At 51.7% G+C, this 27,116-nt stretch overlaps 2 protein-coding genes across 7 annotated transcripts in view; one reads left to right on the top strand and one right to left on the bottom strand.

Moving 5' to 3' along the window:
• C16H6orf89 (chromosome 16 C6orf89 homolog) overlaps positions 1-6,195 on the bottom strand; it is a 31,770-nt gene extending 25,575 nt beyond the window's left edge. The window contains exon 1 of one of the 5 annotated variants that reach the window (XM_021633458.2): positions 6,041-6,195. In XM_021633458.2, the coding sequence (XP_021489133.1) occupies positions 6,041-6,042 (2 nt within the window). In that variant the 5' untranslated portion in view covers positions 6,043-6,195. Of the gene's footprint in view, positions 1-1,268; positions 1,292-1,421; positions 1,563-5,018; positions 5,148-5,466; positions 5,605-6,040 lie in introns of those variants that run through there. The other 4 variants (XM_021633457.2, XM_060369188.1, XM_021633459.2 and 1 more) reach the window with 4 other exon arrangements.
• A 4,817-nt stretch (positions 6,196-11,012) lies between these two features.
• Ppil1 (peptidylprolyl isomerase like 1) lies at positions 11,013-26,665 on the top strand. Of its 2 annotated transcripts, none has more exons than XM_021633431.2 (4): positions 11,013-11,210; positions 13,368-13,522; positions 25,154-25,222; positions 25,747-26,665. In XM_021633431.2, exons 1-4 carry the CDS (start codon positions 11,155-11,157, stop codon positions 25,965-25,967), a joined length of 501 nt encoding a protein of 166 aa, XP_021489106.1. In that variant the 5' UTR covers positions 11,013-11,154; the 3' UTR covers positions 25,968-26,665. The 2 variants fall into 2 exon arrangements, with proteins under 2 accessions (XP_021489106.1, XP_060225172.1); XM_060369189.1 differs by having other exon boundaries at positions 11,197-11,320.
• The last annotated feature ends 451 nt before the right edge of the window (positions 26,666-27,116 follow it).

The raw sequence follows: 27,116 nt of genomic DNA, 5'->3' as shown, positions 1-27,116 counted from the left end.
TAGCAGAGCTACACTAGTCAAGGAGAAGGTGGACATAAACACAAAAACTACTTCATCTTTGAAAAGGAAATGCTTAGTAAACTAAGTCACATAAAAAATACTCCATGGTACCACTTATATGACTAATGTGAACTAGCAAACACAGAACCAAACCGTGAAACGGCAATTGTAGGGGCTAGGAAAATCCAAGAAAGTAGTTTAACACTATAAAAATATTACAATCAAGAAAAATTTACCTTTTTTGCACTCTAGCATATGATCTAACGATCCTCTTTCTATGGCCCTGTCTGGCAAGACTTGAGGGTTGTTTTTTCTTTTTTTTAAGATTTATTTATTTATGCATATGGCTATTTTGTCTGTATGTACATTTGCCCACCAGAAGAAGGCACTGGATCCCATGGGACTATGGTTATCGATGGTTGTGAGCCACCATGTGGGTGCTGGGAACTGAACTCAGGACCTCTGGAGGAGCAAGCTCTTAGCTGCTGATCCATCCCTCCAGCAAGACTTGAGATTTTTAAAGCATCTCTTCACTCTTGGCAGATCCAGCCCTTCCTGACTCGGGAAAGAGAGCCATCCCATGGACACCTCAATCCTGTATTTTCCCCAAACTATTTTGAGAGATTTTAAGCTTCTGGAAAATGGAAAGAAAATGAACGCCTACAGAGCGCTCACTCAGACCTGCCTGCTGCCAGCACTGGCCACACCCTGCTCTTTCTGACTTCCTCCCTCCCTCCCTTTCTCTCTTCCTTCCTTCCCTCATCCTGGTTTTTCAATACAGGGTTTCTTTGTGAAGTCCTGGTGTCTGGGAACTAATTCTGCACACCAGGTGGCTTTGAACTTACAGAGATCCAACTGCCCGTACTTCCCGGGTGCTGGGATTAAAGGTGTGTGCTACCATGCTTAGCTCTGTTTCTATCAGACTCATTTGAAGTTAACTGTGACACATTATTAGATTACCTCTAAAGAGTTCAGCATCATGTACGACTTTCTCATGTGACAATGGATATGCTTTTACTAACATTCCCACTAAAATTACTAATTCTCTGACATTACCTAACACTCAGTTTGTAATCAAATCTCTACTCTCTCTTTCTCGAATGCACACGCACACACACACACACACATAAACACACACCCTACCTTTTTACAGATCCAAGACCTTGGATAGCCTTGGCTGCTGGCTCTGACCTATCAACACAGAACCTTCCTAGTTTGACTTATTTTGCTTTCTGACCTTGCAGAAGTCTACACATCTTTGAACTTACCTCTCTCTTCTCCAAGCCTTGCCTTTTCCTGTCCCAACCATTAAAAAAAAAAAAAAAAAAAAAAAAAAAACTCCGTCCCTTCCGGAGCTGCACTGCTCCAGCTCTCTGCCCCTCCCTTCAGGGCCAGATCCAGGAGGGGCTAGCCTCACTCACCGTCTCCTCAGGCCTCCACTCCTTCACTGACCTGCTGAATCATAGCGCTGCGCTCTCGCCCGACTAAGCCGGCACTCACCAGTCACCAGGTTCTCCTGCTGCCAAGTCCAAAGGGCGTTTTCCAGTGACTGCTTTATCTGACCTCTGAGAAGCACCTGGCATTGCTACCATTCTCTCTCTCAGTCCTCTCAATCTTGGCATAACTGTCTCATTCTCACGCCAGAGATTAACATTCACCAGCTGTCCTTGACCTTCTCATTCCCTCCAAGACTTCAACCACAGCTATTAACGATCCTCCAATCTTTTTCAGCCCACAATTCTTTACAGAGCTCAAGAGCCAACCCCTTATTTGCCCAGTGGACTAACTCGAGTTTCCCACTGTGGAAGTGTCCATAACTGCACCTGTCTTTCCCTGTGAGCGCCCTCTTCCATCCACTTACTTTTCAGATGTTGGCTTTCTTATGTGTACATACATGTTTGGACATGGAAGTCGGCTCTGCTCTCCTACAGATGGGCCCCAGGGATGGAGCTCAGGTCAGCAGACTTGCTGGTGGGTGCTTCCGCCTAAGCTGTCTCTCAGGCCCTCTCTTTCTTTTTTTAAACGAAGATACTAGTCCTCTGAACTTCAATTAAAACTTTCCTTTCTCTCTCCTTCACACCACTGAAATCCGCACTGAATCCTTCTGATGCAGGTGGGCTGTCCACAGCCCCATCACTCAGCAGCAGACGCAGGAAGAGCTCTGCAAGTCTGAGGCCAGCATCGTGTACACAGTGAGCTCCAGGCCAACCAGGGTTATAAGACAGATATTTTCATCTAAAAAAAAGTGAGTAATTAATTTTTTTTCCTACTGTGGCTCATCACAGAGCTAGAGTCCGTCTCTGTACTTCCAGCCTAACCTTCTTCTTCTTCACAGGCTATTGTTCTGATGCACAGCAGGTCGGGTTTAGGCACCTGACAAGATGCCTGATGCTCTTCTGGGCACAGTCTAATGACACAGGCGCTAGAGCTGGAAGGAACCGGACCTACCTAGCTTTCTCTACTTAGCGATACCTGCTTAAACCTTAGAACTTTTCATTTATAAAATAGGGATAATAAACCAGATGTGGAGTACACACCTGCAATTCCAGCACTCAGAAATTAGTCAGGAGTTCAGCGACATAGCAAGTTTGAGGTTAGCCTGGACTACACTGAAACCTGTCTCAAAAGCGGGGGGGGGGGGGACTAATTATAGCTACTCCAGTTGAGGATTATACAATGTATATGTAAAATTTGTTCCAATACCCAAGTAAATCAAATACTTAATAGTAATTGTTAAGCTGGTTGTGTTGGCACACGCCTGTAACCCCAGAAGAGGCAGGTGGATCTCTGTGAGTTCGAGACCAGCCTGGTCTACCAAGTGAGTCCAGACAGCCAGGGCTACACAGAGAAACCCTGTCTCAAACACCCCCACCCCCAAAAAAAGTTGTTACAAAAAGAAGTCTAAGCTACTTGCTGCAGCCTGCTACCACCCGGCCACCACCTTCTCCATGCGCCTCATTTTCCCATTAGCCTTCCCTGGTCCTCTCCACCACTATGCTATCTCATGGCTGTCTGCCTTGGTGCACATCATTTCCTCTTTCTAAACAGTCTGTTCTCCAGTGATCCGTCAAATAAATTAACTCTAAGCCCTCAACTCGGACTTTGTCCTCTGAACCTTGCACAACTCTACTGCTTTGTACTTCCTCTTCCCTCTCCCACAATACACTGAGTTCTTCAAAGCACATAAGTGGAGAAAAACGTAGGATGCAGAGATGGCTCAGTGATTAAGAGCACTTACTGATAGTTCAGAGGACCTGGGTTTGGTTCTCAGTACCCACATGACAACTCACAACTGCCTATGACACCACCTCCAACCCATTCCAGGGGACCTGGCATCCTCTTCTGGCCTCTGCACTCAGAATCACAAACATTCATAGGAATTAAGAATCAATACTAATAACTTGGGCTAGAGTGATGGCTCAGCAGTTAAGAGCACTGCTTGATCTTCCAGAGGACCCGGGTTCAATTCCCAGCACCCATAGGGCAGCTCACAACTGTTATAACTCCAGTTCCAAGGGATCTGGCACCCTCACACAGATACACATTCAGGTAAAACACGAATGCACATAATAATAACTTTAAAAGTTTTTTTTTTTAATAGAGAAAATAACAGCACACTCAAAAAAACAAAACAAACAAACAAAAAAACCCCCTAAGAAACTGATGAAGCAACAAGTCACAGAAAGGATCCACTGAGCACCGTGTTTCTAATGTGTATCTCGTGGTTTGTTCATTGCACTCCCTTGTGGAGTATGTCCGCCTGCTGAGGGTTAGTGAGTGGCAGGCTTGGAAGCCAGCACCTTTACCTTTTTTGTGTGTTAGAGAGCAGATCGGGAGGACAGGGGCTCAAGCAGGGTCACAAAAACTGTTTCAAGGCAAACAAACAAACAAAATAAGCAGTTTCCAAGCAGACAAAAGGATAATGGAGAAAATGCAGCCTGCAGAGATGGCTCAGTAATTAAGCGTGATAACTGCTATTTCAGAGGACCTGGGCTTGGTTCTTTGTGGTAAACAAGTTGGGGTATGTGAACATTCAGCCCAAACTGCAGGACAGCCAAGTGAACTCTTTTACACAAACGCACGCCTGTGCTATACATACAGATGTATGCTTGGAGGTCTTAGGTGGGTTGTTTTATTTTGAGATCTAGTTTCATGTAGTCTAGGCTGGCCTTGAACTCCTGATCCTGCATATCTTCCAAGCACTGGGATTAACGGCACCCATCACCATGCCTTCCTTAAGTATTTAATCTGTTTTGTTCCTTTCAGGACTGGGAACTGGACACCGAGCATTGTGCATACTAGCCCAGCACTTTACCACTGAGCCCCATCCCCATTCCCGGCGTGTTCTTAAAGAGAGAAACTGAAATAATTCAACTTCAATTTAACCAAACGAGAGAGAGAAAGAAAGGCTGTAGAAAGTCCCACGCTGGGAACTACCAAATGAACAGCGAGAAGGGTCAGAATACTAGCTATGCAGGAGTAGCCTCTACTACCAGGTATGTGATGACTAAGAGAACATTCAACACCAAGGTCATGCAGGCTTTTAGATCGTGACAAACTGTGAGGATGCAATCAAGCTGTGTGTGGCCTGTTATATATTACTACATACTGTGTGAAACAGCAGTTTTCAGGCTGTACCTTGCGCTAGGTGACTCCATTTTATAAGCCACATTTGGCTCTATTTTAAGTGAAAACGCAGAAAACGCAGAGGCAGGCACACTATGCACCGTCACACAGCACAGCCCAACAAATCACTTACTTCTAAAAGTAAAAAGCAAACTTTAACTTATCAAAATAAATTAGGACCCTATGAGCACGTGAGAGTACTGAACTCCTATCAGGAAAACCATCACCAGATACGCTAGACAAAAACAACTTATGAGATTCACTAGGATGAGGCAAAGATCTAATACCCCAGGAAAAGAAAGACTTGTAAAATTGTAACAGCAACAGCCCCCTGTGACCTGTCATTTGTCCATGATTGTGTTCATGAAAGGCTGACAGCAGGGAACTCCTACCTGTCCCTGCAGCTCAGGCCTGGCCAGATCCCCTCCCGCCACTGTTGATGGGGCCACCTGTTTGCCCTTCTGGATCTTCCACTTCCTTCCGGAAGCTCCCCTCAACGCTGAGGCCTAGCTCTGACATCCCTCCGCTCTACGGCTTTCACGCCTTATCTGAACACTCGTCTTTCTCTTCACATCTGTGCCATTCTCATGTAGGGCCTCTCTGAATGGCCCTTGTGTAAAGACAATAGCCCATATAGACCCATAATTACTGTGGGATGTGTACTGTCACGTGAGACTTAATATCACCAATGAGCGTTGGAAGGTATAATCTATCTATTTTTGGTAATGGCCAGCTGTCAAGGGAAATCTTGAATCCTTAGCAAAACTGCAGCCAAGGATAAAGTCTGACATTAGGAAGAGACAAACGTGTCCCTTTATGCTTCTGACACGGCATACTCACGACATGTGGCCTGCAAGGTTAAGTCTTAAAACTGCGATGAAACACCAGCACGTGATTTTCGTGGACTGACAGGCGATTGCAAACAGTTCTTTTACTCAGGTCAGTACACCAAGACACGTTCCTCTCTGAAATCTGAGACGCCACGTTTATCACATTCAGTCCACGTTAAAAATAAATAAATAAAAAGATTTCCTCCTTAACAGTTAGGGAAAGCTGTCTAAGAAGGCGTCAGGGATGGACTCTCGTGCTGCTAAGGTATCCGTGACAAGGTGACGAGCGGGGTCGGGGCTTTTGGACACGGCCGCGACGCCTGAGAACCGAGTTCAAGCAGAGGCGGGCCTCGTTTCCCTCTCCTCCGCGGAGCCTCCGAAAGATGTCAGAAGGGAGAATACCCCGAGGGAGCGGCCGGGGGAGGTGGTCGGTCAGCAGAACGGCCGGAGGCTCTCGCAGAGGGGCGGGGGCGGAGGGGCAAGGTGGGGACGGCGGCAGCGGCGAGCCAGGGCTGCGCGAGGCTGCGGCGGCCGCGGCCGGCAGCCGGCCTCCCCCCTCCCGGCCTCGGGCCCCGATCACTCACATGCGGGCCCGCGCCCTCTCGGGCTCCTCCCGCCTCGGGGACACAAGCCGCCGGGCGAGGAGGATGGGCTAACAACTTCCTACTTCCGGCGCCGCGACCCGGAAGCGCTTCTCAGGCCGATGGCCGGGCCCGAACACAAAGGAAAAGCTCTCGGCGCCCCACGCTCCGAAACAGATCGGGCGAGGGCGCAGGGCTGGGGCAACTCTCGCGGTATCGGGAAAGCTGGTGCTCTTGCGCCCCCTGGCGTCTGCATCGCACTACTGCGCCTTCTCAGTCCTTGAGGTCTCGCTTTATTTTTTGGGGTCCAGATTCAAATCACTTACCTTTAAGCTCGGCTTACTCGTTTGTATCTATTGCCCGCTAATTCTGTGGTAGGCACTGCTAAGCTCTGTCCTCTTACGAAACTGCTTCAGCAATTCTACTGTAACTTAAACAGTCTCACATTTAACCTTGTACCAGCCAAACGGGTTTATGGAGCTAGCTAACTTGGAGATTTCTCTCAGAGAAGGAGCCGCAGTCAGCATCTGATGTCACCTTCCTCAATGCGAACTGCCTGTAACGTTAGAACTTTAAAAACACATGCGTTTGTATTTACTCTTTTTAATTATGTTCATGCGTTTTTCCACGTGGGCATGCACATGTATCCTCAGGCCAGAGGCACCCGGATGCCATGGAACTGGGCTTACACACAGTTGTGAGCAGAATGACGTAGGTTCTGGGAACTGAATGCCAATCCTTTGGAAGAGCAGCTTCCAAGGGCTCTCAACAGCCGAGCCATCTCTCAGCCCCGGTCCGAGCCTTTAACTTATTTCTGCATGGGACCAGCAAATAAAGCACTGGGCCTCAGCCCTGATGCCACACGATCAAAGGCACTGTGACTGTGAGGCGGAGTCGGGCAAGCCATCAGGCAACCCTGTGCTCTCCCCGAGGTACAGACACAATTAAATCTCTCAACCCCTGTTATTACCTGCCGCCTTAGCTGACACGCTGACACTGTTAGAACTGGCTTTTTCTTCTCACTCCTCAAATCACGGTGACAGCTGGCCCTGTGGTGCATGCCTGTAATCCTGGCGCTCTGGGAGGCAGAGGCAGGTGGCTCTCAGTTGAGTTTGAGGCCAGCCTGGTCTACAGAGTGAGTCCAGGCCAGCCAAGGCTACAAAGAGAAACCCTGTCTCGAAAACCCAATAAATAAATAAATAGAGAGACCATAGATACATAGATAGATAACAGTTACATAGGCTGCAGAGATGGCTCAGTAGTGAGGGACACTGACTGCTCCTGCAGACGACTGGGGTTCAGTTCCCAGCACCCACATACCGGCTTAAAACTGTCTGTAACTCCAGTTCCAGGGGCTCGGATGTCCTCCTCTGACCTCCCCGAGCACTGGGCACACATGTGGAACACATACACGCATGTGGAACAGATACATATGAAAATAAATCTGAAAAAAAAAATGAATTCCAGTTGGACTGTGAACTAAAAACAATCTGGATTAACTTAAGATTTTTAACTTACGTTAGCACTTAATTCTAAGCCAGTTTGGTACCAAGGAAACTAGATAAAACCACGAGCACGTGTAGACACGTGTGTAGACGCGTGTGTAGACACGTGCAGAGCACTAGAGCGCGTGATCCTTGCTCTTAAATCTGCCCTTCTGAAAAGGCGTGCACTTTCCTAGAATCCTGGTTGGGAGCTTCCCGTGGAGCCAAGGCCTTGGCGCCTAAGCTGGCTGATGATAAGGCTTAAGGTTCAGATGCACACATCCACACAGAACACGAGGCTAGTCATGCAGACGCAGGCAGTAGCTTTTCCTGGCCCCACAGCTCAATAGCGGAGGAGGAAATGCCTTCCAGATGATTTCCTCTCGTCTCTTTAGGCCGTCACTCTTTTAAGCTCAGCTACCTTCCCATGCTAGCATGTGTGTCTAGAACAAAAACAACCAAAAGCAGGGGGGTTGGGCAAAAGAAAGAGATAAAAATAGATGCCTGGATTGGGCCTCATCTACCTGTCCTAGCGTAGGCTGTGGAGCCCTTCCTAGAGCAGGCTCAGCAGGCCGTCCAGTGCTGTTAACTCATCCATTGGATGGTCACAAAAGCTCAGGCTGCTATCCTGGTTCGTAAGCATCCCCAGAGGCTTGGGGAGGCAGAGGCTTGTGGATCTCTTTGAGTTGTGAGTTTGAGGCCAGCCTGGTCTACAAAGGGAGGATAGCCAAGGCTTACACAGAGAAAACACGCTTCAAAACAAAACAAAACTTAGGGCCAAGAGAGAGTGCAGAAGTGACCACTCTTAATGTCTTTTGGATCCAAATTCGGCTGCTTTGGGGAGTAGTAGCTCCCTTGGTGTTTACCGGAGCAAGGCAGGTTCTTTCCATTGTACCTCTGGCTGCTCTCTTAGAGACAAGATGGTGGAAATTTTAGGAAACCTAGGGGGGTTGATGAAGATGTCTTCAAAGAGAGGCCATATACTGTTCTCTCTGAGCTAGGGACAGGATATGGATGAGTCTAGGGGATTTCTACCTTTTTGGCACCCAGTAAACATTAACTGATTTGCCCAGAAAAACAAAAGCAAAGAAACCAAGAGACCATGCATTGAACAGGGCAGATCAGCCAAGCAGTGGTCAGGGACACTCACCCACGCTGCTCTAGATGGACCCAGAAATGAGCCTCCACGATGGCAGAGGTGAAAGCAACAGAGACCTGGATCTACAATGTCACCCTGAACTGTCCAAGTTGGCCCATTAATCTTTTAGGGACCTTGACTTAGGCAAACTACAGGAGTCAAGAGTTGGATACCGCAGAGACTGTTCAGGACTAAGTAACTTAAAGCAGAGTCGGAGATTTTCGTAAGGCTATTTTTAATGACTTAGGCCATGGGAATTAAGGGAGAAAGAAAGGCACTTGGAAACAGGCAGACTGCCCAAGGGTGCTGCTATGTTCTTCCCAAGGGAGAGTAGCTGTGAGGAAGCCTGAAAAGTAAGCCATGCCCCAGGAGGAGGGAAAAGAAGGCAGTGAGGAAAGAGGGACCAGACAAAGGAAGGGAGGAGGAAGGGACAAGAGTGTCTAATTATAAAGCAGCTTGTACACCTGGCCCCTAAAATCTCTGAGAAGGCCCCTGAAGGCCTGCTGAAGTGTGAGGAGTGACTCAGCCTCACCGACGGCTCACCCACCCTCACAAACACAGGGAAGGCTTTGGGTTGGCTCACACAGAGCACCGTGTGAGCTGGGGGTCAGAAAGGACTGCGCGCGGTGCTGAGCCGAGAGCCTGACTCGACACTGGATTTTCAAGCTGACACTGGCTTGCCTTAATATGACACAGTTGTAGAACACACTGAACATGCCACAACTTTAAAAATGTGTCAGGACACTTTCAAAAACTCAAACAAAACACAACAAAACAAAACAAAAACGATACAAAGCACCTAGGGTTTCAGGCTGCGGAAGCTGGCTGCTTTGATGGTTTAGTGTCAACTCCTAACATGCTGGGCAAGCGCTCTACCACTGACCTTCAGCGTGGTGTACGGTGTGTGTGCATCTTAGGGGTGTCACTTCCGCTGTGAAGGTCCCAGGTTGAGCTCAGGTTGGTCAGGCTTGGCAGCAGGCACCCTCACCCTCTGAGCCATCTCCCCGCCCACGAGACTGTTTTTGATCATTTTCCTTCATTGTGAAAAATGTCATTGTTAGGGGTGGAGAGATAGCAGGGGTGTTAAAAGCACTCACTCCTTTTCTGGAGGGACCACATTCTGTTTCTAACACCAGGTGCCGGCTCAAAACTGCATGAAACTCCAGTTCTGGGGAATCTGACATGCTCTTCAGGTCTGCGGGCTCCCGTGTGCCCGTGCTGCACATACAAACCCAGACACACACACACTATAAGATTAAAAAGTCACTTTTGTTCTTTAGCCTTTGATGGGAGAGTGCCCCCAAAAGCTCTTACCCCCATCTTTGTTGGACTTGTAAGTCCTGGGCATGCTAAAAGTTCAGATTTCCTATCTATGGTATCTCTTGCACAATTTTCTGGGGAAACAAAGATTGTTAGCGTTTACATTTGCTTTGTTTTTGCCTTGCTGAGCAGGAAGTGGGTGGGTGGGAGGGAGAATTCATCTTAGAATTGAAGAAGCAATGTAAATATTTACCAACTTCTTTGTTCTTAATTATGGGATGTTTAACATACAACCTACATTTCCCTCCTGGCTCACTGATCTTGGAGGCAGCTGTTGAGACTAGACTGGATGGCCAACCAGCTCCATGGATCCATGAGTTTCTGCTTCCCTGGTGCTGGGGTCACAGGTGCATGCCCGCCTGGCATTTTGTATGGGTATTTAATCTGTAGACTAGACTGGCCTCGAACTCTTGAGATCTGCCTGGCTCTGCCTCATGAACGCTGGGATTAAAGGCATGGACTACCACTTCCTGGAGCAGTCATTTTAAGCCTTGTCATTCTCTTCCTGCCCTTCTTTCCCTCTTTCCACACCGCCCTTGCTTTTGGAGTCTTAGAGGATCAGGTTTGCCACGCGGCACTTAACTGCTGAGTCTCGGTTTCAGTTTTCACTTCTGTAAAACAGGGCTGCTATCATCTACAGGATTGCTTTATGGAATAGATGAAACAAGAAAGTGCGCTGGGCGTGGCGGTGTACGCCTTAAATCCCAGCACTCGGGAGGCAGCGCGGGAGGATCTGTGTGAGTTCGAGACCAGGTCTGGTCTACACGGTGTGCTCCAGGGCAGCCAGGGATATACAATAAGCAGCGTGGCTCGTTTCTGAACCTTCCAGGTCAGGGAACTAAGAAAATTTTCACTGATTGGACACCCCTCCAATCAGAGCAAAGAAGGTTGTTCCCGCCTCCCGGGCCTAAACAGACCAATCACCGTTCCGGAGCATCGCGCGAACTGCCGCCGAAAGCTTTTGCATTCGTCTGGGGGTCTGCACCGGGTATTTCGTGCTGCAGCCCCCTTCCCGCCCTCGCAAGAAGGGTCCTTCATCTTCCTTGTCCCAGCGTCCTATAATCCCAACACCCAAACGGGCGGCTTGGCGGGAACCGGAAGTGTGCGCACCCGGAACGGGTCCCCAGTGAACGCCACCGGAAGTAGTGATTGCTAGGGGGCTACCTTCGTTCGGCATGGCGGCGATTCCCCCTGACACCTGGCAGCCGCCCAACGTCTACCTGGAGACTAGGTGAGGGTCGCGGGGGTGGACTGGCCAAGGAGACGCGGGTTCGTGCCGCAGCGGCCAGGCTGATTGAGGCCAGAGCTGCGGACCGCACAGGGCTGCGGCCGGGAGCGCCTGTGAGTTCTGAAGGGACCTCAGGGGAGCCCCACCAGCATCGCGGGAGACCTCAGCGACTCTGTCCGCTGTCCTTTCTCCATGCCGTTCATTAGTTCATTTATATCCTCTCATTCACTCACTCACTCACTCACTCACTCACTCACTCACTCACTCACTCACTCTCAGTGTGTGTTGAGTCTGCAAGCCATGCACGTAGGACCTGGACTTTTGAGACACAGATCTAGAGAAAACGGTCTACCACGGTGAAGGAGACGGACGTGTAGACACTACGGGACTCGTAGTAGGGCTGTCTGATCAAGTTACGTTGAGAGTAGGGGAAGATTTATTTCCCCCATCATTCAAGGATTGGCTTAGCGTGCCTGAGGTCCGTCTCCAGCACCGCACAGACTCGGTGTGGTCGGCACATGCTTGCGATCCTAGCGCGCTGGCGACGGAAGCGGGAGGATGAGAAGTTCAAGGTCTGGGCTGGGCTAGAATGCTTAGCGAGGGTATGGGCCCTGAGCTGCCATGTCTGTGGTGTACGTGACCGCATTCCCTTTAACATTGCTGGTGGCTCCTATCGTGAAGGCATTGTCCGGTTTTTGCAGAGCAATGCCACATTTTACAGCTCCACCTGGAACCCGAGTTTCACAGGGAGTGGAGGGAACCTTGCTTGGAGCCTGGTCAGACGGCCTACTGACTTTAGCCTCATTCTGCCAGCCTCTGCCTCCTGAGTGCAGGCATTAAAAAGGCACCACACCCAGCTCACATTGCTGGGTCCCCCGAATCAGGGCCATACAGACTCAGCTCAGTCCTCACATCCCCAGAGCTCAGTGGGTGATGGCGCCTAGCAGGAGCCCCCTGCCTTGCCTCTTGCTTCTGTCTTATCCTTAAAGGTACTAGGGGTAGAGAAGAAAAGCGCTCATACTGGGAGCTGGAGAGAGGACTTAGCAGCTAAGAGCACTGGCTGTTCTTCCAGAGGACCGGGTTCAATTCCCATGCACCCCCATGGCGGCTCACAGCTGTCTGTAACTCCAGTTCCAGGGGATCCGACACCCTCACACCAATGTACATAAAATTAAAAAAAAAATAAGTTATTTTTTAAAAGGCACTCATACTTGGTATGTGCAGACACTTGAGATAACCAGCCTTGGAATTTGTTTTACCCATTCTCTTCAGATTTGATTTTTAATCATGTGTGGATGTGTGCACGTGAGTGCAGAGGCCAGAGATGTTGGAAATCCTGGAGCTGGAAGCACAAGTGGTTGTGAGCCTCCTGACATGCGTGCTGGGAGCTGAACCCCCGTCCTCTTAAGAGCAGTACATGCTCTTAGCGACGGAATCATCTCCAGCTCTTGTTTGACCCTCTCCTTAACATGCAAACTGCTTTTTATTTTTCTATTTAAGTTTTGTTTTAATGGGTGATATATTATATGATCAAAAGTACAAAAGTTAGGAGTATACATCCTGCCTCTTATCTGGCCACCCCCATGCCCCCAGACTGCTGCAGTTGTATATAAACTCCTCACACTTTAATGTCCTCTCATTACATCCATAGATACCGCGGGAGGTCTTTTTCCGTATTTGGGGTTGGTCTCAGAGCATCAGTATACGCTCTTAGGTTTTCTGGTTGGTCTGTGGTTGTCTTGCTTAGAACACCCGCCAGAAGCTGTCCTGCGTGTCCTGCGTGCCTTGTTGCTTTGTGGGTTGTTTCCTTCTGAGTACTCTGGTCACAGTTAGATGCCTCACAGGGTTGAACAGCAGGAGTCCAAGTAGCCCCTCCCTGCTGTGTGCCCTGACCTTGCTGACTGGTCTCTCCTGTCTGTCCCCACTCCTGCATCCCCTCACCTTGCTGACTGGCTCTGCTGTCTGTCCCCACTCCTGCACACCCTCACCTTGCTGACTGGTCTCTGCTGTCTGTCCTCACTCCTGCATCCCCTGACCTTGCTGACTGGTCTCTCCTGTCTGTCCCCACTCCTGCACACCCTCACCTTGCTGACTGGTGACTGTCCCCACTTCGGTGCGCCCTCGCCTTGCTGACTGGCTCTGCTATCTGTCCCACTGCAGCATGGGGATCATTGTTCTGGAGCTGTACTGGAAGCACGCCCCAAAGACCTGCAAGAACTTTGCAGAGCTGGCTCGGCGGGGCTACTACAACGGCACCAAATTCCACAGGATCATCAAGGACTTCATGATCCAAGGCGGTGACCCGACAGGGACAGGTACAGTTAAGCCAGCACACACATCTTCTGTCTCACTGTTGGAACTGGAGGGCAAAGCTTGCTTTTCGGTTTGCTGGATCTAGTTTGTTTTTGTTTTTGAGACAGGGTCTCCTAGCCCAGGCTAGCTCCTACTCACCGAGAACGATCTAATCCTCTGACCTTCACCCCCTCACTTCCTCAGGCTGGGATTTCTGTGTGCTGCTCAGCTTTTGTAGTGCTGGCGATTGAAGCCAGGGCTTCAAGTACACTGGGCAAGCCTTCTGCCTATTGAGCTGCGTCAGTAGCTACACACACACACCTGCACGCGCATGCACGCACGCGCGCCTGAGCACCACCACCGCCAGGGTATCAAGGTAGCCTGGGTTGAACTCCTGATCCTCCTGCTTCTACCTCCTACGTGCTGGGTTACAGGCGCACGCTGCTCTGGTTCACTGATTGTGCTGACAGTTCCTGCTTTCTTCAGAGCCACAGGTGTCACCGACTGGAGAGTAGTGGTCACACCTGAGCATGATAGTTTCTTAGCTGTCTGTGCCATTCATTAAGAGCAAGTGATAACTGCTGGAATTGGATCCGTCAGAAGTGAGAGAGAGGAAAAAAAAGACAGTCCCGGGTCTTAGAGAATAAAAGTTCAGGTTCCTTTATTGTAACTTGTCCATTTGACAGATATGAGCCCTGCCTTATGTCCCCGACTAAGCTCTAGAGATGTAGCTGTGAGCAAAGAGGCAAACCTGCTCTGAAAGAAGTGGAGGCAGGCATGGGGGCAGCTGTAGAAAAGCCAGAAGAGGCCTCCATGGTGTGCTGCTGTGGGAGCCGGGATCTGGCTGGAGAGGCAGCTGGAACTTTGATGCTGGGAGCAGAGCCCGTGGCTGTACCAGGCAGGAGCCTGTGTAGACCACAGAAGGAAGAAGTCTGGCCATCCTGAGCAGGCCCACAGCCACTGCTGTGCTTGAGGACAGTGGCAGAATCTTGCTTGCGCTGTCAGGGGTCACAGCCTGCTGCCAGGAGAGTAGATGGAAAGGAAAGAATGCAGGCCCAGGCTGGGTGGTGGTGGCACAAGCTTTGAATCCCAGCACTTGGGAGACATGGGCCAGCCTGGTCTACAGAGCAAGTTCAAGTTCAACACAGCCAGGGCCACACAGAGAAACGCCGTCTGGAAAAAAACAAACAAACAAACAAAAAAAAAAAACTAACAAAAAGATTGAAAGAAAAGAAGAATGTAGCCCCGAACAGGGAGACTCTACCATCCCCATCCAGACTAGAAGTAGGCTGATGATAACATCGTGAGATGTCCTGTCCCCTGCTCCCACAATGGGAGTGCAGGCATGCACCCCAGGCCCGGTTCACGTGGTGCTGGCAGCCACTGCATGTGTGTGTGTGTGTGTGTGTGTGTGCGTGTGTATGCGTGTGTATGCGTGTGTATGCGTGTATGCGAGTGCGCCTGTCTGTTCGTGCATCCCAGCCCAGCAATACTTGGGGTGAAGACTTGCTGACAAACTGAACGGACGAGAGGAGACGGGCAAGGGTATCTGTGAGGCATTTGGCTTGTGGGGAAAGGAGGAAGGCTGAGCCTCGTGTGGAGTGAGGGCCAGGTCTGGAACAGGAAGTCAAGAGCTTAGCTTGGTCTTTATAAGGTTTGGTTGAAATTTTTCAGTCCTTCAGGATGACATGGAGTCAGTAGTTGAAAATGAATGTGGAGTTACAAGGAGATCTGACAGGGAGAGGCAATCTGGGAGTCACGGGCACTTAGCTGGCATTTGTTGTTTTGGGGGGGTTGCATGTCTTCATGTGTGTGCATGTATGGGGAGGTCAGAGGTTGACACCTGATGTCTTCCTGGATTGCACACCATTTTTAAGGGAGTTTCTCCCTCAACCTGGTGCTTTGGCTGTGCGGGCTGGCCAGTGAGCTCCAGGGATCCATCTCTCTGCCCTCCCTGTGCTGGGGTGATGGAAATGTGCCATTATTCCTGGTTCTTCCCGTGGGTGCCAGCATCCCAACTCCGGTCTCTGAGCTTCCACATCAGGCACTTTCCTGACTCAGACAGCACCTCTCTTTCGTAAGGCAGGGTCTTGTCTAGCCCAGGCTTGCCTTGACTCACTGTGTAACCAATGATGGCTTCGAAGTATTCTGAACCCCAGCCTCTGCCTTTAGGGTGCTGGGGTCACAGGTGTGTGCCACCATGCAGGCAGGGGAAGGGCTTTCTTGATGGATCTGGTAGAACACTTACCCTCTCAAGAACTTTTGCTCAGCTTGCTTTTTCCCTGCTAATTCTGGCTCTTAAACAGACCTGGTTTTCTCATCCTGACTGTTATTACCCTCGGGTGCCCTTCATGGCTGGAGACATTCAGTTTTCTCTGTGCCTGAGCTCATTTCAGGAAAGCAAAATGTAGGAAGGCGGGAGGGAAGTTCAGAAACACAGATCCTGAAGATTTCTTTGTTTTTTGGCTTGTCCTCCATTCCATCTCTCAGAAAAGAACAGTGCTCACGTCAGGAGGCCGTCTCTAGAGGGCGTTTAGGTACTACACTAAAGCCAGGTTGGATCAATAACTAGCTAAGTGGAAAGGCTCAAAAGAATGGGGTGTGACTGCTCACGCCTTTGGTCCCAGGTCTCCTGAGGCAGGGGCAGGTGGATCTCTGAGTTCCAGGCCAGCCTGGTCTACAGAGCTCAGAACAGTCAGGGCTACAAAAAAAAAAACAAAACAAAACAAAAAAAAAAAACGAAAAAGAATGAGGTATGTGTTATGAAAAACTGACTTCCTGTTATGAAATATGAGGCAGTTAGTAATTACAAATTTCTGTTCATTTTTATTCTTCCACCTTCAGTTTTGTTCTGGTTTGGTTTGGTTTGGTTTTTTGAGATAGGGTTTCTCTGTGTAGTCCTGACTGTCCTGGATTTGCTTTGTAGACCAGGCTGGCCTCAAACTCACAGAGATCCGCCTGTCTCTGCCTCCCTGAGTTCTGGGATTACAGGTGTGCACCACTGTGCCCAGTGCCATGCTACATTTTATAAAGGTTAAAAAAATTTATTTATTCATGGTAACTTTTAAAAATTATTATTTCATGTGTATGAGTTTTGCCTGCATATATGTTTCTGCACCATGTGCCTGCCTGGTGCTCATGAGGCCAGAGGAGGGCACCGGATCCCCTGGAACTGCAGTTACAGACGGCTGTGAGCTGCCATGTGGGTGCTGGGAACCAAACCCAGGTCCTCTGGAAGAGCATCGGTGCTCTTAACGATGGAGACACTTCTCCAGTCCCAAATGTTTTTTCTTCTTTTTTAAATGGGTGGATAGTGTGTGTCCCTGAGTGTATGTGTGTGTGCCACAAGAGTGCTGTGCTCACAGGCAGGAAAGGGCCTCAGAGCCCCTGGAACCTGAGTTATAGGTTGTTGTGAGTCCCTGAGGTGGGTGCTGGGAACTGAACCCAGGTCCTGGGAGAGCAGCAAGTGCTCTTGACCTCTGAGCCACGTTTCCTCACACCCTAAGTTTTGTTGTTAGTTTTCTTATTTTCCCATCTGCATCCAAAACAAACTTGTGGGGTCTACATTTGGGTGGGTTTGGTACTCAACCACTCAGTTATTTTAACAGGGGCTGAGGGCCTGCGCGCGCGCAGGTGCGTGCTACAGTGTTTATGGTGGAGTCCCAGGACTCCTCTGGAGTTGGTCCTCATCTTCTCTATTGGGCAAATCCGCCTACTCCAGTCTAGCTGGCCTGGAAGCCTCTAGCAGATTCTTGGTGTCTGTGTCCCATCTTGCTGTGGGAGTATTGGCATCACAGCTGCGCGCCACCACGTCAGTTGTTTTGACTGAGCTCGGCAAGCCCTTTCTCTGCCACGGCGCCGGCTCCCTGGCCAGGGTTCCGCCTCTTGCTTTCTATTGCGGGGACTGAGGGTGGTATGTTTTGGGGTTTGTTCCTGTTCCTGCCTGTTGCCTTTGTGGTTAAAAATAGACCGTGAGTAGGTATAGTATTTATTGGGCTGAATTCATCTCTTCGGATCATTTTTAGAAAATTCTGGTCACTGCCTTCTAGTTTGAATATGGTTTCAGGAAATCCAGATGTGCTCCCCTCCAGTCCAGTGAGTCAGAGACGCCTGTGGGTGCACCCTGATCGCCTGTGGGAGCACCCCTGGTCGCCTGTGGTCGTGCTTGCTGTGTTTAGGAAGCCTCTGTGCTGGGCCCTTCCTCTTCCTTGTCTGTCATTTCCTGCGGTTAGAGAGATGGTTTGTTATCCTTTTCCCTGCCTTCGCTAAAACCTCTTCAGACTGTGTTCTAAAGTTTTCACTGTTCAGCAGCTGTGTCTGCTCCTTATTAGTGTCATTTGGGTTCCAGTTTGTGCCCCCAGCCCAGCTGTGTCTTCTCACTGTGTTCCCCATCTTGTGTCTGGCCTCTGCAAAGCCCTTCATTTCTGGATGGCCTCAGAGCTGTCGCCGCCCCTCCTCTCCTGCTGTTCTTCATTTGCTGTGCTCTGTCCCATGCTGCCCGTGCCATTTCTGTGGATGCTGGTACCAGCACCTACGTGCCCCTACCTTGTTTTGTTCAGGTACAACGTGATCAGGTTCCTGTCGTTTTTTCACACTTGTTTGGGGCCATGTGTCTTCCCCACTAGTTCAAGGTTGCTGGGTCTCTACCGCATCTCAGTCTCAAGACGAATTGGGGAGCTCCTTGTGAGAAGGCTAGCTTCTCTCCTGTCTTCCCAGATTCCAGTGAATTCTGTCCCAGGGTTCCTCAGGCCCCGACTCATCTCCTAAGTACCCCACTGGACAGCAGACAGCTTTGCCACACTGTCCGTGCTATGTGTGTGGGCTTCTGCCCTTGGGCTGCTCGCTGGCGCCCTCTGTTGGCTGAGAACTGCAGCGTGTGGGACTCGCAGGCAGTGAGGGAGAGCCTTTCTTTCCTTGGCCAATTCTTCAGAATGTAACAAATGTTTCCGTTACTTACAGGGTCTCACAGTGTAGCCCTGGCTGGCCTGGAACTCGCTGCCTCCCTCTGCCTCCGGAATGCTGAGTGTGTGCACCACAGCAGGCCCTTTGTCTCCCTTTATTTTTGCCTTTGAAAAATCTTTGTGATGTGGGTTTCAATGAGTCTTGAAGCAGGGCAGGCTTGATGCTGGTATTTATGTCTGCCCTTCCTTCCTGACCACCCTTTTTTAAAAAAAAAAAAAAAAAAAATAGGGTTTCACTGTGTAGCTTGATCTTCCTGGAACTCATTTTGTAGAAAGGCTGGCCTTGAACTCACAGAGATCACTTGCTCCTTCCTCCCAAGCTCTAGGATTACAGGTGTGCACCACCATGCCCCACCTCTCCCTTTGATTTCTGTAATGAAATGACCTTTAACCTTTAACCTGTAACGCTGCGCCGAGAGCCCATGCTCAGGTATCTGGGAGTCCCTGAGGTCCCCTGCTGCCGCAGTGTCTCCCGGGTCTCTGTAGTTACTTGGCCCTCTTTGCTAATGTCACATTTCCATGATGTACTTTTAATGAAATTGAAGCACTCCAAAGACTTTCAATAAAGCCACAGCCTCGAGTATAACAAATGCTTGCGCAGCCTGCCAGCAGGTCTGTGAGAAAAGCAAGCAGGGACTCCCCCTCTGCCCCCAGTAGATCGTGCCTGCCTGCCAGCCAGCGGAGAGACAGGTTTTGTTAAATGTCTCAGGTAGGCAGGTAGGTGAGTTCTCAGCAAGTTGGGTGTTTCTTCTCCAGCTCCACTTCCTGCCTTTCTCAGGAGCCTTTCTTGGCATGGCTGCTCTTGCACTCGTCCTTGGCAGATGCAATCTCGGTTCAGAAGCCTCTGGCTCCCTGCACCTCCCTCTGACCATCTCCCACCTCCACACCGCCCACCTTTCCTCATCCTCAGCTTCCTGTGTGCCTTCTGTCTGTTCCGCTCACCCTCGCTCACCTCCACCTGGAACCCGACAGCCTGATGAGCCCCCCTCCCCCAGCTCATCTTGCTCTGCTCTTGGCCTTGATTGATTGCACATGGTCTCTGCCCGGCAGCCTCCTCCCATCATCTGTCTTCTTTGGAGCCCTGGGAACCCCCGTAATTTGTCTTGTGGAACAGCAAGCCATTGTTAATTGTCCTCGCTTAGCCGGGTGTCCTGTGCTGTTCCAGGCCTGTGAAGAGTGTTGGAGCATGGAAGCCGGAGCATAGTCTCTCCTCATGGAGGTCCCAGCTCCACAGGAAAGCAGCTGCTGTTTTAAGAAACGGGCGGGTGCTGAGCTCATGACTGTGCAGCTCTGCGCTGGCAGCCTGCGGTCTGTGTGTTGCGCAGTCTGGGTAACTCAGGAGGCCTGGTCCGATGGAGTGGGCTTACTGGGGAGGAGACCTGGGGATGGCCTTGAGGGGACCGCAGAATCTAACCCTTAAGCCTTCTGCAGGGAAGCGTGGAGGAGAGCCTGCTGTCCTGGGAGCCAGCGGCTCACCTGCTTCACCGTGCGGCAGCCCCTCCAGCCGGTCACTCCTGAGAGGGTAGTTGAATGACTCTGAGGCCTCAGGAGTCACACGTCTCTGAGCTGCTTGTATAGGGAATAGGAGAGGAGCAGTATGGGCAGATTGCTCACCAGTGGGAAAAGGTGTGGGTCAGGAGATGGGGCCGGTTAATGCAGATCCCACCAACCAAGGGTGCAGGTTGATCCATTGTGATCAGAATTAATGTGGCACTAGGGATGCTTGTGACGAGGGTAAGAGGAACAATACCTGAGAAGCTGAGTCCAGCTGGGATCCGTGGCACGGTGGGGTCACGTCCAGGTACCGGGTGGCGATGGCGGGCGCCCCAGTGTGCTGAGACATGAGTCCTGGCCTCACGTGGTCACTTGTCACACATGCAGGTTGGGTAACTTTGCAGAGCGTTTATCGCCAGGTGGGGAGCATGGCCGTCCATTCCTCCCAGGGTTATGGTGGCAGCTAAGTGAGCTCGTGTTGGCAAAGGCTTGGCACAGAAACAGTTTAGAAGATTATTTTTATGCTTAATTTACTTAGCATTTCACAGGTACCTGCTAGACTGCCTCTGTCTGGCTGCTCCAGGCTGGAGCCCGCAGGGAGAAAGCCCTAATAAGATGGAAGGTGAGCCATTCCGTGTATACTGTCAGGTGACTTGGAAATGGTGGCTGTAGGGGAGACGGCAGGGTGTCCCCACCTTGGTGTTATCAGTTGAGGCTAGGTACTGCTGATGTGGCCTGGCCTGGCATCTGCTAGATAGTAGACCCTTCAGTTATGACAACCAGAACTGTGTCTGACATTAACCGGTGTCCCTGGGGCCACAGCCAACCCCTGTTGAAAACCGCTGGGCTAGAGGGTGGAGTGGTGCTGTTTGGGGTAGGGCATGGACGGAAGACCTCTGATAAGGTTGAGTAGAGCTCTGAGTACCAGGGTTGGGGCAGGATGCAGCGTCAGAGGCCTTAGAGCCCATGCTTGCCAAGACAGTGGAATCAGTGAGGCAGGGGGTGAGGGATGATGAGCACAGACTGTCCTCCGGGACGGCGGTGTGGAGTCCTAAGTGTGGGGAAATGCACCCGGAGGATTTCAAGCAGGGCAGGGTAGGAGCCTCCAAATGCTACGTGAAGAAGCCGCCTGTGGGAGCCGGGCACAGGGCTGGGATTCAGGGGCTCGGATGGCTGAGCTGGACGGCTGTAGTTTAGACCAGGGTTAGTGTGATTCCCAGGACGCAGACACTCAGCCATGTTCAGAGATTTACAGGGGAGAGGACCCGAGGGGAAGAGTGTGGTCCCTGGGCACCATAGGCTGGTCCCCTGGGAAAGACGGTGCCAGTGGAGAAGGAGCTGCCAGGGAGGGGGGATACTGGGATGTCTTGGAGAAGGGTGACACCAGCTGTGAGAGGCTGCTGGGGACCAAGGGCAGCCTTAGGGCTTGGTGCAGCCAGGACACAGGTGTGTGGGTGTGGGTGTGGGTGCACGTACGTGGTTCTCAGGATGGAATGAGGATGGTGCTTCTGAGTAGTGGTACTAGGAAATATTAATGAAGTGCTGGCAGGAAGGGGAAGGCTGGACAGGACAGTTGTCACTGCTGGCTTCCTTACATCTGAGGCCTTGGGTACGTGGTGCTGGGTAATCTGACAGTGGCTCATAGGGTGCATCAGTGACAAGAGGAAGTGGGGGGGGTGATGGGAGTTCTGAAATAAGCAGGCCACCTGAAGAGCAAGGAGAGCCAGGAGTGGTGGAGGAGGGGACCAGGCCAGGCTGACTGCTGGCCACTGTCACTGTATCTGCTGCCCCGTGGGAGGCACAGGGCGCTCTTGGTTAGTGGGCTCAGCATCCCTGATAGCTTCTGTGCTTGCTTCCTGCTACCTACGCGACTTCTGAGATAGTCTGCTCTGCTGTCACTCAGTGTTTCATCGGGTAGTGCTTTGGGCTCTGACAAATGTATTGGCCATCGTGGCTGGGTTGGTTCTCCCATGGTGTAAAGCACCCCGGGGGGAAGCTGCTGTTTCCACTGCCTCACTTCCTGGCACAGTTGTTAAGGGCCGAGCTTGAGGGATCCTTCTCTGTGTCACTCTTAGCTTTTGGCCTTCGATCTTGGACTTGTGTCTTATGCTTGCAAGAGGGCTGCAGCTGCCTTTGAAGGAAGATGAGAAAAGACTATGGGGAAATGCAAAGGAGAGGGCTGTCTGTGTGATGCAGAAAGTGCTGGCTTCTTGAAGGCATGACCTAGCAAGCTGTGCGTGTTGTAAGACAGAACTGGGCCATCGCCTCAGCTGGCCGCAAAAAGGGCCTGTCTTTGAGGCCAGGGAAGGTGGGGAGAAAGGGCTGGGAATGCCCAGCGGACAGTGACCAGAGGTGTCTGTTGGAGGTTTTGTCACCAGGAGAGGAGAGGCTCTGACGTGGTGTCGAGTACCCATGTGGTCCTCCTTACGGGCTGCTGCCTGTCACGGGAAGGAAGGGGGCAGGTTACACCAGCACAGTAACGGTTGTGTCGGCCTGTGCTTCGTGTGTCGCCCTTCAGCCTGTTCCTCTCAGGGACTGGGGGAGCTGAGGAAGATGCTGGAGAGTCTTGGAGATAGCTTTATTTGGTGATTTGGTTCTTCAGCTGAGACAGTGAGAAAGAGGATTTGTTGTACATGAGTTACAGCTGGCCACAGGTGAGGCCAGAATTAGTCCAGAATGCCACGGGTCCAGAGCTTAGGGCCAGTGGGCTGTTGTGGTTGTAAGGCAGTCTTTCAGGTGGTCTTGGCAAGCAGACGGTGAAGTTCTCCGTCCACTGAGACTTAAGAATAAACTGTAGCACACAGTCCAGGAACTTGTATCAGTGTCCTGGCCTCCAGCGTCCCGGCCTTCAGCCTTCTTGTTTGTTATGGGTTTTTTGTTGTTGTTGTTTTGTTTTGTCTTTTGTGTGTGTCAAATCTGTATGTTGGATACATGTTTCACAGAGGCCAGAAGCGTGTGGTCCGGTCAGCAGTCTGGGCCCAGGGACCGTCTGCTCTAGGCCAGCCACAGCCTGTGGAGGCTGTGCAGGGCTGTGGCTGCTGATCGGTGTCTGCAGGGACCAGCTCTGCCGAGGATACTTGCTCTTCCCTGTCTGGCCACCTTTCCCCTGCTCCACGTGCCCGCAGCAGTGTCTGCTCGGGGGTGTCGGGCGGGCGGGCCTTTTCTGCAAACCTCTGAGTTGAACTGGGTGATGAAAGGAGAGTGAGCCCTGAGTGAACGGTGTTCTGGAGACCCAGCTAGTAGTTCCCAAGATGCCTAGCGATTACAACGGCCTCACTCTGCCCTCTTCCCTCCTTGGTTATTTAAAAAGTCTCCACTGTGTCGCTGACCCTTGACTAGCCCGTATCTTAATGTTTGCGGTGGCATTGATGTGGCGGCTTTCAGGTTCCTGTGCTGGCTAGTTTTATCAACGTGACACGCCAGAGGCATTTGAGAGGAGGGAACCCCAACCGAGAGACTGAGATGAGGCTGTAGGCAAGCCTGTAGGGTATGTTCTTAAGTAGAGGTGGTTGTGGGAGGGCCCGGGCACTGTGCGTGAGGCAATCTCTGGGCCGGTGGTCCTGTGAGAAAGCAGACAGCCTGCAGCCGTCTTGCAGGCCTGTGCATCAGCTCCCGCCTTCCTAGTTGAGCTCCTGCTCTGACAGCCTTCAGTGTTGAACTGTGGCGTGGAAGGAGAAGCAAAACGAGCCCTTTCCTTCCCAAGCTGCTTTTGGTCATGGTGTTTCATCATGGCAACAGAAAGCCTGACTAGGACAGTTCCCCCCGAGCAGAGGCCTGGGGCAGGGGTGCAGGCTGCACTGTGCGGGTAGAGCACCTCATCATGGGCTGAGGAGGCCAGTTGGGGAGCACTGGGGGACTACAGAGCTGTGGGATGCCCTGAGGGCTGCCGCTCTCAGGCTGAGCCTGTACATAGTGGGATTTAGCTCCCTCGCTTCCAGAAGTGGAGCGAGCCTGGCCCGGGTGGGAGGCTTCCCCTGACCCGCTGGCTCTTCCTGCCCCTTCCTCTTGGTATGAGAACAGGGTTTTCTTGCACCTGAGGGGGGAAGAAAAGGACTTAAAAACAAAGCTGAGTGTCGTGGTGTATGCCCCTGAACCCAGCACTCAGGAGGCAGAAGCCAGTTACACCGTGAGACCCAGTCTCAAAAAAGAACAAACTAAAATCCAGCGAACACACACACAGTAGCCGTGGTCCTGGGGCAGCCAGGACCGGCACCTGCTGTAGTGTGCTCCTTTATAGCAGGCTGCTTGGGGAGGGCAGACCCTACTTCCCACCTGGTTTCTGCTGCACGTAGACTCAGAGCTACAGCTCATGTCTGGTCATGGCCGCCCAGCGTGGACAAGCCAGTAGCTCAGCCAGGCCCCGTAGTCTGTAAGCACTGATGAGAGCCTGCCTCCCGTCAGCTTCTCCTGTGAGGACACCACATTTCCTTCCTTTTCTCTGAGACAATGTAGCTCAGGTTAGTCTTGAGCTCCAGCCTCTTGCCTCAGCCTCCTGAATGTAGGAATTACAGTGTGGGCTTTCCTGTCCATGTTCCTTTATGTGCCAGGGAACCTGCTGGAGCCTAAGCACCTGGCACCGCCCCGACCACACTGGACCTGGTGGTGGTGCCAGCAGGCCACAGTCTCTGTGTTCCCTTTAACCGCCGCCCATCTTCTCTGTGCACTCTGCAAGTGTGATTCTGTTCCACTGTGCCTGTCTCTCAGCACCGTCCCTTCCTCCCTAAGCTGGTAGCTCTTCCTGACCATCACCTGCCCGAGGGGAGGCAACAGCCACCTCGGATCCTGTGCAGCAGGTGCCCGGAGAGGTGGGTCGGTAGGATTTGTGGACAGGAGCTGAGCACAGCAGGGGCGAGTGTGTTGGTCAGCGGTGTCTGTGCTGGCGCTGGGCTGAGGGCCGAAGCCCTGAGAGATGTGTTCCCTGCCAGTCATGAGGGGAGGGCCTCTGTAGTGTCGTGCTAGTACCACTGCCCTTTGGGATACCGTCCTGGCTTCCTGCATGTGAACTGTGAACGTTGATTTAACGAGCAGATGGTATTGTCTTACCCGAGTGAAGCCACAGCCGGAACATTGTCATGTGCCTTCTGGGGGCTGAGGCGCCGCCACCTCTTCCATCCCTGTACTCTGAAAAGTCCTTTGACCTCAGGCCGTTCGTCATGGGCTGAGGTAGGCTGGCTCACTGCTTGTCTTCTGATTGGGCAGGTCGAGGCGGCGCGTCTATCTACGGCAAACAGTTTGAAGACGAGCTTCATCCGGACCTGAAATTCACTGGTGAGTGTGTAATCCAGCTGGCTGGGCAGGGAGAGGGTGATACTGAAAGCTCGCTCATTTGGCTGTGACTCAAGGTGAGTGCCTGACACCATGGCGTGCTGCCAGACAGCTGCCCAGCCGTGGCGCCACAAGCGCCCTGGCAGATGAAAGAAAACAGCGCCTCTTGAGAGTCCTTGGCAGTTCTGAGCACTGGTCTGTGTTCTAGAGTCTACCCACGTGTGAAGTGTCATGAAGGAAAGGCAGTCTGGAGCTTTCTCAGAGCAAAGCAAGGCCTCGCTCTGGAGAGGAGTGAGAGGCGCTGGCCAGGGTTAGTGAGGAGCAACGCATGAGACTGGGGAGATGGAGGCGGAGGCATGGAGGCCATTGGGGTAGTGGAGGCGAGGCCGCCGTGCACCTGGGAAGGGGTGCTGGGGTCCTGACATTGGTGACAGAGAGGGCGTGCAGTCCCCTGCGTCCACCGACAGTGTTGGCGCTTAGCTGGCTCCAGGGGCCGTTGCTCATGCTTTTCTCTCTTATCTCCTCAGGGGCTGGGATTCTCGCAATGGCCAATGCAGGGCCAGACACCAACGGCAGCCAGTTCTTTGTGACCCTGGCCCCCACCCAGTGGCTGGATGGCAAACATACCATTTTTGGCCGAGTATGCCAGGGTATAGGAATGGTGAATCGAGTGGGCATGGTGGAGACGAACTCCCAGGACCGTCCCGTGGATGACGTGAAGATCCTGAAGGCGTACCCTTCTGGGTAGACGTGATGCTGTCCTGGGCACACCCAGGTCCCTGTCAGCCATCTTCCAGTGACCTTGAGTGCCATGCGATTCTTGTACACCTCCTCTGAAGCAGAGGGGTCGTCTTTGGGGACATTTGTATTCTGGCCAATGGTCTCAGACTTGACAAGCTGGCAGCGCCAATGAGGCACATTAACTGCACAGCCCCTTCCGGCCTCCAGTGCGCTCTTCCAGGAATGCACACACAGCTCTCCCCGTTTCCCTCCCAGAGCCGGAGCAGCCACGCTGCCGCTGACACTGAACAGCCCACGCAAAGCCATGTTGGGTTTTTGCCAAAGGAAAAATGCATCCAACAAGCAAGTTGCTGAGAAGGTGTCAAGTGGGGAATGAAAATGTGAAATGATGGAGCCGTGAATCTCTGAAGGGAAGCAGAACGGTGCCCATCCCCCCCCCCCCCCACAGACACACACAGACCCAGGGAGGGAGCAGCGGTCTAGTGAGCACAAGGCCAGGCCTGCACGAGCTCCCACAGGAGGTGACGCTCCTAGGGCTTTGGAAAAAGTAGGCAAGAGCTTTTTATACATGACATAATTCAGGTTTTTTTTTTTTTTTTTTTTTATCTTTTTAGATTTGCAGGATAGTTGGGGTGAGAAGAAGGGTGTTGGTACCTATGTAAACAGAGATTTCCACAGTAAAGCATTGTTGCTGGTTGAAATCCCTGCTGTGGTCTGGTATTGGCTTTATTTTTTTGACACAGGGTGTCATTGGGTGGCACTTGCTGGCCTTAACTTACCATAGGCACAGACCATCAATTCTGAAAGTGACTGAACCTCAGGTGCTGGGATGAAGGCATGCAGCCCCACGCCCAGCTCCGGTTGGGGACCTCCACCTGGCCTCCCCTGAGCAAGATCAGCCCCTGCTTGAAAGAGATAGAACCAAAGAAAGCCTCACGTGATGTGTGCTAGTGCTCTGAGGGAGAGGGTGAGCTGGCTGTGCTCTAGCTGCTCTTCAGCTGCCTCGAGAACCTGGAGAGGAAAGGGTTGATTTCCTCTTCAGCCCACAGGCCACCATCCAGGGAAGACAGGGCAGGGCAGGAGGAACTCAGGCCAGAGCTGCAGCGGAGACCACGGAGAAATCATGCTCACTGGCTTGCTCAGCTCCCTCTCTTAG

The sequence above is a fragment of the Meriones unguiculatus genome, chromosome 16, assembly GCF_030254825.1.
Source record: "Meriones unguiculatus strain TT.TT164.6M chromosome 16, Bangor_MerUng_6.1, whole genome shotgun sequence".
NCBI lineage: Eukaryota > Metazoa > Chordata > Mammalia > Rodentia > Muridae > Meriones > Meriones unguiculatus.
Note: the sequence above shows the minus strand (reverse complement) of the source record. Positions and strands in the feature narration are given on the sequence as shown.

What these genes read in the sequence shown, in the direction of transcription:
- Ppil1 (XM_021633431.2), top strand. Translation starts at nt 11,155, where the DNA reads ATGGCGGCGATTCCCCCTGACACCTGGCAGCCGCCCAACGTCTACCTG. An exon ending in CGGTGACCCGACAGGGACAG is followed by an intron (nt 13,523 to 25,153) that starts GTACAGTTAAGC and finishes CTGATTGGGCAG; the next exon opens with GTCGAGGCGGCGCGTCTATC. An exon ending in TCCGGACCTGAAATTCACTG is followed by an intron (nt 25,223 to 25,746) that starts GTGAGTGTGTAA and finishes TTATCTCCTCAG; the next exon opens with GGGCTGGGATTCTCGCAATG.